The following is a 13,139-nucleotide window of genomic DNA, read 5'->3' as shown; positions in this document are numbered from 1 at the left end:
TTTTACAAGCAACAACTTCTACCAAATACAACAAATTCTCAATTCCTTACCATGCACGAATAAGAAAATGAACAAGAAGTTTGACTGAATTAATCTTCAAGATGGTATAAGTCTTATAATTATATAATCTCTTATAATGTTATCATTCCAATCTCTTATCAATCTAATCATCTCTTATAATGTGCCATAAGGATCAGTTAAAAAAAAATGTGATTTTAAAGTAATGTTTTTCATTGTATGCTTAACTTCAGTATAAAATCAAATACTAATGAAAATAGTAATGTAGATCCCAGAATGTACATCCTTCAAAAATTAAATTACTGTTATGAGGATATCCACATTAGTGTCAACTGAATTATAGTATAATATATAAATATATATATAAATATAATATATTGTATAATATATAAAAAGATAAGCCTAAAGTGAATTCTAGCTTAGACTTGTATTTACAAAGCATGGCTGAGCCTGTGTTGCATGGTAGGAAGTCTGATCACTCTTCTATTCAAACAAGCTACAAGGAGCTGGCAGTCTTGATCACACAATTCTTTCCTGAAGACATCGGGCAAGGCCAACAGGCATCATCCCCTCCTGCTAGCTTGGGCTGCCCACAAGCAAGAGCTGCTACTGAGCTACCACTTTTCCAACACTGAAGCCTCAGCTGTTCTCTGCACCTTCTCTTGGCTGGATACCTTCACATGCCTCCGAGCTTAACATGACATTAATCACAGATGTGTATTGTCACAGCAGGCTCTTTTAGAGAGATTCAGAAGAGGCTGAAGGACTTCGACAATGTTAAACTTTAATAGGAGAGCTGGTGGCTTTTTCTGGGTGCTCTGGGGACAAACTGATGCTGGATTATGCAAGCGCTCAGGGAAAAATCTTAGAGGCTTTTGAAATCCTTGAAGGCCAGACAGGGCACCACAGGTGCTGCAGAAATTCTGCTGAATTGCTAATAAATTGGAGGGAATAACGGAATAGAAGAGCTAATTAGAGGTTAAAATGACAGCACTAGTTCTGTATGTGGTACATGCACTCCACAAGCATTTTATTACAGCTACAATGATTTTTTTTATTACAATTCTTATCCATTTACAGAATTTCCTGACTAGTGATTTTTCTTGGACAAAATATTCACTATTGCACCTCAGCTGCTATGGTCTGGCACTGCAGGCAGCAGCTTACCAAACAGCATTTAAAACAATCAACACCTTTGGGAAAGACATTATGGAGCCAACCCTATACTTTTCATAGTAAAACCCTATTCTTTTCACACTAAAGTATGTTTTTGTGCAACATTTGAGGTAATACTGAAACGGCATCAGCTACCTTAATTATTCAGAGGCACACACTGGGAACTTCCAGATTACAGCACTACCTAGGGGACATGCCGGGAGCACAGTACTCAGGAAAATAATCAGTCTGAGGCAGCTTGACCCATCAGAGATTACTAGATCAGCTCTGGCCCCGTCATACCATACAATTTTGCAGAGATATCCGACTGCCTACACAGTGCTCCCAAGTGCTCTTAGGTCAACCAATTATGTGGCAAAGAAACTGACTTGTAGGGCTGCAGTCTCAGACAAGTGTGATCGCTTCTAGACCTAAACTGAGCCTAAAAACAAACAAACAAAATAAATAACTGTGTTCAGACAGTATTCCTGCGATGGAGACTCAAAACTGGCATTGTGAACAGACAGCGGAGCTAACTCACCATCTGTGCTACCCATCCACAGACAGAACAAGTATTTTAAAGAGAAGAAGCAGACAAGTGAAAAAAGTACTTAGATCTGTGGGTTTCTTTGTTTGAGATACAGGATGAAGGGGATGAAATTCAAAGTACTAAGTATAAGAGCTCACTTCCTCTTATGCTGGCATTGTTCTATACATTTTATTTTTCCTCAGGGGGCAGAGGAGATAAGCTTTGATATAAATATAGGTTGCAACATAAGCAAAGTGGATTCAGTATCATCATATCCCTATAGCTGAAGCTTTAAGTACTGAGCCTTCCCTTCTGACTGGTAATTCCACGAGGATGAAATACTGTCTGATCAATAGATGACGTGAAGTAAATTGTCCGTCCTTCTCCAGTTTCCACTCATCCCTGAGTTCATCACTCTTTCATAATTGATATGCTTAAGAAAGGCTGAGGAGGAAGTGAGTGTAGACAGCAAAAAGCTTTAAACCCAAAGGGGACAAGGGGAGATGTCAGATGCTGTTGCTGGAGTATGGGGGGTGGTTCTTGGGTGTTTTTAAGCTTTCAAGATAAACAAAGAACTTCTGACTTGTAACTGTGTGTGTGTGTATGTGTTCGTTCTTGGATGTTTTTACACTTTCAAGATATCAAAACTTCTGACTTGTAATTGGGAGATTTAAACTCAGACTACATTCTATGAGAAAGATACCAACACATCCTTTCAATATTCTGAAAACTGGATGCTTAAGGTCACATCATCTCAAATAACACTGAAAGTCAAAGCACAGAAGTAAATTTCTGGGGGCAAAGAGTGAGTTTCATTGTCCATAAAGCGCCTAGGACAATATCATCTCAGTCCCTTGTGTAATTAAAACGTCAGTCCAATATGATATTGTAAACAAAGTGGGATTCTAAAGTATTTTTTATTGATTTTTTTAAAATGTTCTTAAAGTAGAATGGTGACATTTTCCAGGCTTCCCTCCCCCCACTAAAAAAAAAAAAAAAAAATGACTCACTAGCAATAATTCTTAAAACTCAGTATCTAAATGAAAAAAGGTATTCACAATGTCATGTTACAGCTGAAGTTTATGAGATGTAAAACCGTCTAGTTCTGTCTACTTACAGACTAGAAATACTAACATGAATTAAGTTATTTTTCAGTGAAGATCTAACAGAGGCAAGTCTTTTACTTTGCATGTTTCCAAATCACCACACTTGCTCTGAATTGAAATATGTATCTGAGGCTCCAAAATAACTTAAGTCCCATATAAACTTACTAGCTTCTGAAGATTGTGCGATAAGTCCCCTACACTGACATGAGCATTTAAGCCACTTATTTACACCACTAAGAGTTGTGTATTAATCATGACAGATTTAATACTCTCAAAATGCTTTAATATGGAAAGTTCACAAGCTAATTGTACTACCATCTGAAAGTTTCCAGATAGTACTATGAAGACATCTTGTTCAAGAAGTACAACCACATCTGGAAGCAGAATTGGAGATGCATATTTTCTGATTTATCTAAAAACTTACAATGTTTCCGAGAAATTTTTAATAGCTTGTCTTCAGTTGTACAGTTTTATCCCATAAAGAGAGCTCTAATAAGTTGCACTAAAATGCAGCTGCATAAACATGTTTACACAGTTCCATTTTCTCATCCACATTCCTTTCCCACAGGTGTACCTTTTCCACTACGAACTGCACTGAAGTGTACCTTACGTAAGTGCACACATGCAGAATGTCACTTGTAAAATAGGCCAGGCTGACCACGGAGGGAAAAACTAACAGGATACTTTATCTGAACATAAAATACACATGTGACATAAGAAGTAGTACTAATTCCATCACTCTCACAACACCAGTATTTAAATTACAAGCACCATCTTGGCATTGAAGTGAAAGTCACTATCACAATATAAATTTTCCCAAGTGACAGAAGAAATGCACTTTGCCAATGTTGTTACAGTAATTACTACATTAACTTGTCTGTAATCAAATAACGAAGCACTGCATTTTTCCCATCGTTTGGGAGAATCCATACAGCTGTAGTCCATAAAATGTTTCTCCAGTTAAAATAGAAATAGCAGCAGTAACAACAGAAAGGTTGCTTTTTCAGATTCATGTTCTTAGTTCAGGGAACAGCAAGGTATTGAAATTAAAAGGATTTTTTTTTTTTAAGAGGTAGCAATTGCTTTTAACATAAAGACCATGGTTTTGCAGTCGTCTCACGGAAACTAAAAGTGTAACGTTAGTATTTATCGCAACTGCAAAAGTATTGCTAATTCATAAACACCAAGATAGCAGAAAGTTACTCAGCCAATGAAAATAGAAAGGTACTTACTAATTTAAGAGCAAATTTGGTTATTGCAGTTCTGAAGTATTTCTCCCACCTATTGAAATTTTAACCTAGTGTGCTGTTCCTTTGCTTAGTAAAAGGAAACATCTACAAACATATTGATTTTTTTCCAAAGGATTTTCAAAAGGAATTGCCTAAACCTTTAAATAACATAAAAAAGCTCCCTCTCCTTTTGTACACAACCTCTATCACACCTTCACCTTTCCTCATTAGGAAAGTGAAATAAGCGCCGAAGTTTTCTCCTTCACAAAAAAAAGATCCAAGTGTTTTGAGTAAATGAATATTGCTGGAGCCCATAGAGAAGGTTTTATTTGATGTGAGCTTTTCTGACACGTTAATGAAGGCCTGACAGACAAGGCAAGAGAAAATGTTATTTGAGCACAAACTCAATGTTTGCTCACTAGACCGCTTGCCTTTCAGAAGGTTACCCAAACACAACTCATGCAATATGAAGTAAATCTTTTCTTGCTGTCTTTTGGCAAACAGATGTGAGCCTGGGAATTTCTCATACATTCAGATAAATCGAGAACCAGACCTTTCACTGCACCACCTTCATACCTTTAGAAGACGTCAGATTTCTCTGGGACTCTCTGATTTCACACTGTTTAGACTAAACCCCAATTACTGCCTATCATACACAAGTCACATCAGTTCCAAAGCTGCTCACTAAAGTTTGAGACATGTTTGAGACATTTTTAATCTGCTTTTCAACGTTGGAAACCTTGAGACAAGTCTAAACTATGAAACATCCATGTAACGTTTTTCTACATGCTTTTTCTAATGCTATCTATTCCTCTTAATATTACAACGAAGGATGTTGGAATGTATCTTAAAAACCTGATTTGGTGTTTTCTGTAGCAGACAGATTCCCTGGAGCCAAACAGTCCTGAGCTACATTCTTGTCAGTACAGAACTGCACTTGTACACCCTCCAGATCAATTCTCTACTCAAAAAAAATACTTTGGAAAAGTGCAGGGTATACGAGAAATTGCATTCCAATTGTATTACAAACCAATAAATCTTATTTTTCCATATGATGCCATTTGACAAACTCCATTTTTATATTGAAGATGTCCAGTTTTGACTGGGTATCTACAATGATGTACTTGCAGACTTTTCAAACCCAATGACACCTCTTGGGATTTACATTCAAGTGAGTATGGTTAGATAGCTATTTTAAGATTGAATTCAAGATCAGGCTTCAATTTGATTACTTCTCCTACAGTGTCTATGATGTAAGTGAATTGGTGACATACAATACATTGCTTTTTCCTGTGACTACAGACTACCCATTTAAAATGCATTATACATGCTCTGTTTCTAGGAGATTTGTCAAAACAGTATTTGGCTCTAATGATTAGACAAAATTGTCATATCACATTAACTCTCTTCACATAAAAAATAAGGAATCAGAAGGGGATTAGTTGCTGAAATATATTTATGAGTATTGTTTCTTTCCATAGCTAGGGTTTGAGGAACATGAAATACTCCAGGACTCTGAAGCAACAGGGCTGAGCCTGGCCTTCTGCACAAGAAACAGGGGTATGGGAACTAAGAGACGACTAATAACTTTTGGTCATTACAGAGTAAAACTGTGGAGAGCTTTTTACACTCTGGCAAGCCAGAATGGCTGGGTATATGCCAGCTGGGTATACGCCACAGCTGCACAAAGTCACCACCAGCAACCCACCTCCAAATCCAGACAGACAGGCATACAGCAGCTGCTGAAGACTTCTGGCAGCCTCGTGGTGCAGCAACAGCTGCAAAGCAGCTCAGCAGCTAGGAGAGGTTTGGTCCCTCTGCAACTCTCTCCCTTTCAGCCCACTTAATTGGGCTGCGTACCAGTCCCAGGGCATGGGCACTGCTCATTTTAATAAAGCTAACAAAGCTGTTTATTACTCTGTCATTGAACCTATATATAGCAGTGTTTTAAGTATTAAAACCTGAATAATTTTTTTTTACAATTTTAAATCTTATTTAACAGAACAGACTTGTTTAGTCTACAGTATTTAACAGTCACCAGTCAGATCCTACTTTAATCTGAGCAACATCACATCAGGTAACTCACCTTCCCTGCAAGAACTGAGGGCCCAACCAGGTACTGAAAGCTGACGAGCAGCAAGAGGAAGATCACCCTGCTTGTCAGAAGATACTTATCTTTGTATACTATGCCCTTTCCAAAACAACTTCTGTATAAATGTACCAGGGATTTCTATAAACTGAGAAAAGTGAACCAAAGTTTGGACTAGTTGATCCAAGTGCAGAGCAAATTGTTATTCAAAAAGCAAGAAAATATCTGTCCCAAAGAGTCTGCTTTGGAGACTAAGATAGAAAACAACCTTGAGGAAAGCATCTTAATCATTTTTGGATGATTTGTTCTTCATATTTGTTTCATACATACTTATAGTTTCTTCATACTTGTATGGCATATCCACTACACTTTTTCTCACCACGAATAAAAGGCATCACGTGGATCTGGTAATAGAAGAGCCTGCAATACCCACCAGTGTTCTTCCTGGTTTTCCGATACAGCTAAGAGACATAGGGCAGGACCAGCACCAATACGTATGGGAAATGGAAACAGGCTCCTCAGTTACTGGTATATAAACAAGGAGTGAGAGCAAACCACGCTTTTCATGGGGGTATGGCACAGGGAAGGAGGGAGAGAACGGAACCAGAATGCTCATGCTAAGTTAGAGCAAGAAATTGTAAAGCTAGGAGATAATTTGAAAGGCAAGAGCCTGCCTATCATGCTAACATGCTAAAACACTCACCCTTCCCTCCTCACAGATTATTTTTAATCCCAGTAAATTTCCCAAATTCAACTCGCCGCATACCTGCACAAGCACGTTTGCTGGTGTAAGGACAGTGACCATTAGGCAAGAATGACCAGCAAGGGGGGTTAATTTTTTCAGTGGCACCTGCTCAGTGGCTTTGGTGACTGAGGTCCACTTAAAAGCATACACGCACAGTGTGTACACTATGCATACAGTAAGAGCAATAGCTTTAGAGTTGATATTTTTCACTTAAACTTTACATGCACTTTTGAGCAAGTTTTTAGTAAACAATGCAACTATAATGTGACTGCAAATGGAAAGGATAAAGATAAGCAAGAATCACAACTACTGGCTTTAATTTTTCAGTAAAACAAGTTACTGCTGAGCTAGCTTTGAATTCTCACAAAGTAACAAACCAAGCCCAAAGGGCTGTGTTTCAAATGCTAACAAACTGAAGGTCCAGTCCCCTACATGCAGGGATTTCTTTCCTTAGGACAAAATGGAGAAGAACTAAACTGTTCACAATCCAAGTCAATACTAAAAATAGTTGGGGCACAATTTGTAAGGCCACTGAAAGGATTTTACACCTCATTGCTTCCTTGTTGAGTGATTGCACTTTCCCTTTCAAAGCTCAGCATTGCAACAGCTCAACAACAGCTCTCTTACATGACTTTTCTTCACAAGTGTGGCATTACCATCCCCTGGCACAGCTACCACGAACACCAACCAGAAGCATCAGTACTCTTCAGACCACCAGTCAGAGCGTGATAAACATGGTCAGGATTCTTGTTCACATGACACATTAAAAAGATACCAGCCATCATGAGCCAGTTTGCAAGGCCGAGTGAACATGTGAAAACAAGTGGTATGGGTAAAAATCACAGCACTACAAGGACCTCCATCTGAAGTCATACAAGAGACGTGTGCTGTGTGTTACTGAGTTCTGTACAGTACCTAAGAAGCTCCCCACACTTCAAAAATAAAAGAAAAGCTACCTCCTGTTACAGTTACTACATTCAACCCCCTTATATTTTAAGATGGAAAGAAATATTCCCCTCAGGGAAAGGGGCCCAGCTCATAATTTCTGGATTAAAGCCGTTGCTATTAGCTGCAGGATGAAATTATTAGTGACAGGTTCACTGAATTACCTCTTTACAGAGGTCACTAGAGCTTCCTAGAAACCTAAAACTGCCATTGTAAATTTAGCTAATAACAAGTAAGCTTTTTGAACTATCAAAATTAGAAGTAAATATAACAAAGACCCTGTTTTAACACCCAAATTTAGTCATGCACTGAAGTAAAATACTTTCTCATTTCTGTTCAAAGTTACAAACTGGAAAATACGTGAGTGTTGGCATGTGTCACTAGTAACTCGACATTTTACATCTACAGATGTGGACACAGAATGCATATTGGTTTTCAATATGCTCATTTCTCTCTTAAAATGATAAAACAGATCAAGAATAATTTCTGACAAGAACTGCAGCTTGATCGGCACATATAGAGTAAGATTAAACAGAAGTTACTTTTTCGTAACTAAGAATTTTGCCTGATGAAATAAAACAAATATATCAAGAACTTGGAGGGGAAAAACATCTACAACATCTTACTTCCATTCTGCATTCATTAGTGCCTTTCTAAATCTTTGCACAATTATTTACAAAGCACCTTGGACAGAAATTGTTCAGCCCATCATTTTGCAGGCTTTACTTAGTTCTGTTTATGCTTGCAAGACTGCTAATAAACTCTGCACTGTTTCATGTAAAATACATACACAGTCCTCAAAGTACAGCCTGTGTTTCCTCCCTCACAGGTAAGTGACCTCATTATTGGATTACAAAGTCCTGTTTCTTTTGCTTGTGCTCTCCCTCACCCTGGTCCTACAAATTTTGCTCTCCTAATTGTACAAAGGATGCCCCTGATCCCAATCCAGTGAACAGCTGAATAGTCAAGTCTCTGCTGCTTGGTGAGAAACCTGAGCTAGAAGTCCTTCAGGTGGAATTGGGCATAAAATCCAAGTCTCCCTTGTTTTGGAGGTGTATATGGTTGTTTATAAGGTCATATGGAAGTGTTAAAAGGCATTCAGAGGCACTACTGTTGCAACAGGACTTGGACACTGGAGCACTGGTAGGAAAACCACCAAGCACAGCCTCTGCTCTACAACACGACAGTATACCTGGCTGCTGACACTTGAAGGGTATTGAGTGATATATCTCCTTACCGCAAGCTCTCCACTCCTCCCCAAAACCCCCACATAATGAGCACCTTTGTCCCTGTTGGTCCCCCTAAATTCTGACATACCCTGTTGGATGCAACCAAGAATCTTTAGAGACGATGTTTTATCCTAGATAAAAGCATTTGAGTCCCCACTTTTAAAATAACCACTTTTAATTCCACTGGTTCATAAGACTGGCTGGTAAAATGTTGTTGCAGCTGAATTACTGGGGAAGAAATGCAACCCTCCCCAAAATGGTCACGGTAAATCCCACCTTACAATGAACATCCCCTTTGCTGTCACAACTGTCCCATGTTCATTACCACTGAACAGGAACCTATTGAAGTTCTGATAGTTCCACATGCCTTATGTAAATCTAAAGTGTGCTCTTACTCATCAGTGAAAAGGTAATGTGCAAAGATACACAAATCCCACTGACCTTGGTCACAAGATCTCTGAAGTATGACCAAAATTCAACTGTTCTTGTACAGATCCTGTCTGTAGAGTAAACTTTGCAGTCAAGGCTGAACTACCACAGTGTGCAGAACTCAAAGTCTAAATTCAGTTCCTTTTCTAATTGCCCTTTTTTCTGCTTAATATTTTAAGGGACATTGTTTAAACAATTAATACATCTCATGCAGTAACTAAAGATACCCCGTAAGGGAAAGTGTCTGGAAAAGTGCTTTATTAATCAACTGTGAGACTCACCATCACCTTTTGTGCATGGCACATTTGTTTCTGAACAAATCAGGCAAACAACCTCTTCCCTGCTGTGCCAGTTTCCATATCGCTGTAGCAAAGAAAACCACATTGTTAGTTTACCTCCTAGCACCAGGTTTAGCTCTTCAGATCTCTAGGTTGAGCAAACGACCTTACTGAAATAAGAATGAGTTGTTCCACTGTGGAGAATTTAAGAGTAAATTCAGTAAGATTCAGGCAAAATGGAACAGACACTTAAATACCAAAGTGTGTTACTGCCACAAAAAAGCAACAAACTTACAGATAAAAAATAATCATAGAAGTAGGTATCTAAGATACTGAGAAACTCAATGTCTGAGCTTCCTTATGAAGTCCTGGAGTGGTCTAAATTACTCTGTTACCGATATTTCACTATAGTTGCATTCTGCGGGTCTAGCTCCCCTTGCAGCAACTGTCACCTAAATCTCTGCTAGCCTTCAAGACATTAGGTGATCTGCAATTCAACAAACTCTGTCAGGGGCTGCATTGAATTACCTACCATCTGGAAACTGTAAAAATCAAAATTATATTAAGGGTAATGAAAAAATATTAAAGCACAATGGTAAAGTTTGACAGCCTTCCAAGAGAATTAACTAGAAACCTGCCTCTTCTGATGCCCCACACTGCTCGCTGCGATACAAGTGAGAGCTATGAGCCCTGAGGCATCAGAAGACTGAGTAGGGTCTCCTACATGCAGACAGTTGTCAACCAAGCACCTTGAAGATAAACTATTCCTTTATGGAAAGGAATCCACAATTTTTTTAATTTTAACTTCTAAATCAGAACACCTTAAAAAATGAAGTTTCAAAACATATAAATTCTTTGCAAAAGTAGTTACCTTTCTCCAGCCAACTTTATGGACTTTTTCTGAAAAGAAAAAAAGTGTAGTTCAAAATGAAGTTAAAGGATTATTTGGAGTTGTCTTGCATAAACACAAGCCAAATATCAGCTTAAGTTATTATAATGGTTTTTATACGGGCTCATAAGTCACACAGCAGATTTTGGCAGAAACAGAGCTCAAGTCTTTACAACATGCATGTTCAGTTATTTGAACACAGTGCCAGAAGTTTCCCAAAGATAAGTTAAATATACCAGGAAAAATGTTTTTAATATCTGAAGAGTTACTCAACCTGAACCGAATGCATCAAGATAAAGAAAACATTTTTCTCTCTATTCTGAGGACAGACGAATCTTGCTGCTCAATATCTAACAGCTGCTGCAAACAACAGATGCTGGAAGTTCTCTAGGACTTAGAAATCTTTTAGAGTATAAAAGACTTCACAATCTTAAAAAGAGTTTCTGTAACAAACTTACAGTTTCTGTGCTGTAGTTCTGATTTTGCTCTGCTTCATTTATTCGTTCATGCTACAGCCTCTGAACCTGATGCCCAAGAAGTACTCATATCAACAATAGCTGTCCATAAAACTTGTTCACTTAACAGTACTGGCCTTAACTCCATGAAATACCAGCTCCCGTGGCTTGTCACAGAGTAACTGAACAACAACATGCTCTACACTGGCAGAATCAAAAGAAAAAAAAGATGAAGAATTAGAAATGCTTCCCTTTCAAAACATACTTCTTGCCTGGGAAACTGCACTTGATTCTACATAGCACAGTTCTGCTTATTCCTTAATCCAAAAATGAAAATCATAACCTTTAACCAATTTACTGAAAAGCTTTTTTTCCTACCCACAATTTAAGCCAAATGCATCTCAGCACTGGATCCCAAACTTTAATTTCCTTCTACTTCTGCTATTGTTATGCCAGCACTTTAAATATTTACCCTTCCCAGATTCCTAAAATGGAAGGAGACATGGCCCTTTTGTAGTGCAGATGATTTGCACAGACCACAAGTAGTGGAGAAATTCTCACGCTTTCGTGGGAGAGAACTGGATTTAGAGGACACTTTGTTCATGACAGGGTAAACTAATCTTTAATAAATTTCAATTGAAGGCTCTTTCTAACAGAGGGATTATGTATACCTTCCTTCCTCACATACAATGACAGGCATTGAAGGTATTAATAAACATTCCTTAGAGAACTGAAGAGCCACTTTTTTCATAAAGCGTAGATGCGAGTCAATTGCATTTGTATCTGGAAACACTTAGCACGAAGCTGGTGAAAAGTTATTTTACCATATATGCCATTTCAGTTTATCTTCAAAAACACTAAACTTATTATAAATAAGGACTCGGTAGAAGTAAAAGCTGTACAAAAAATAAGAAACTAAATGCAAGCATTAAATAACAAGAAAGAGGAAAAATAAGTTCCCGTTTCATGGCTAATGAATGTTTTGGAATCTGCAGAGGCAGCTTAGCTACTGCTACCAAGGTGGAAAAACAGCTAGGTCTCTGCTGACACTGCAAGCATTCAAAGCTATCTACAGGAGAAATGCTCCATATCCCATTTATTAAATCAAATCTAGCATCTAACAACAGTAAAGCTACAGTAAAATCCAAAGGAGATGTAAACAAAGGATGCTGTGGAGTAATACGAGACAAAAACAAAGTCAGTCTTCCTTTTCTTCTTTTGTAAGCACTGAATTACCTTCTACTTCACAGAAGTCTGTTGCTAAGGCGTTTATTCCCCCTGCTGCAATGTAACAGAACATACAGAAGACTAATTAAAGCCTGCTAAAGCCATTGCTCATGACATCTTAACTGAAACTGAATACAATTTTAAAACAAAGAATGCTATAAAATATTGATAAATGTCAGGTTGTGCTTTAACTAAGAAGAAATCCCTCCAGACAAAAAATTTTATCGCTGAGCCTCTTCATTATCCAAGTAAACATTTCTTTGCATCTCTATTCCGTAGAATGGAGTTGGATTTTTCTTCCCTCCGTTAAGGCTGCAGAGAACTTGGGGGATCAGAAAATCAATGAGATCATGACCATAGATCCCAGAATTCCCCAAGGACCTATACAAATGGAAGCAGTAATTGACATGGGGAAATAATAAAACAAACAGCAGTTTTCTGCAGTGGGTGGACATACCATTCCTTACTACCCAAATCTGAGCACTACTGGTGTCGGAGTGCTCTGTGCTGGAAGGAATCTGCATGGCCAATTCAGGACAGAGAAAAGAAAGTAGACTATCAAAACCTGCTCTTCCGTTTAATGGAGCAAAACAACTATGGAAAAAGTTAATTTCTGTGAGATCTGCAACAAAAAAAAATCAGAGATGGTTGCCGCCACCTAGCCTATTTCACACAGCTCTGACACCCTACACACCTCTCTCCGTACTCTCCAGGTAGGGCACCATTTCTTTCATTTACACATTCCTTTGTGTTTTTTTTTTTTTTTCTCTGAACTCCACCTGTCATTTCTGTGTTTAAGCCCTTTGTTATTAGGAA

General features: G+C 38.2%; 1 protein-coding gene across 4 annotated transcripts in view; it reads right to left on the bottom strand.

The window, feature by feature from the left end:
- DISP1 (dispatched RND transporter family member 1) overlaps nt 1–13,139 on the bottom strand; it is an 87,896-nt gene that overhangs the window by 44,409 nt on the left and 30,348 nt on the right. The window contains exons 3-4 of one of the 4 annotated variants that reach the window (XM_084515561.1): nt 10,624–10,652; nt 9,756–9,837 (exon numbers count right to left, since the gene is read on the bottom strand). The exons of 2 other annotated variants lie outside the window; for them this stretch is intronic. Coding sequence is in view for 1 of the 2 variants with exons in the window: in XM_084515559.1 (XP_084371685.1) it covers nt 9,762–9,772 (11 nt within the window). In the remaining variant the exon portion in view is untranslated. Of the gene's footprint in view, nt 1–9,755; nt 9,838–10,623; nt 10,653–13,139 lie in introns of those variants that run through there. One more of the 4 variants, XM_084515559.1, reaches the window with a different exon arrangement.

This window comes from Aythya ferina (genome assembly GCF_964211825.1).
Source record: "Aythya ferina genome assembly, chromosome: 3".
Classification (NCBI taxonomy): domain Eukaryota; kingdom Metazoa; phylum Chordata; class Aves; order Anseriformes; family Anatidae; genus Aythya; species Aythya ferina.
The sequence above is the reverse complement of the archived record's forward strand: the minus strand, read 5'-3'. Positions and strand labels throughout refer to the sequence as shown.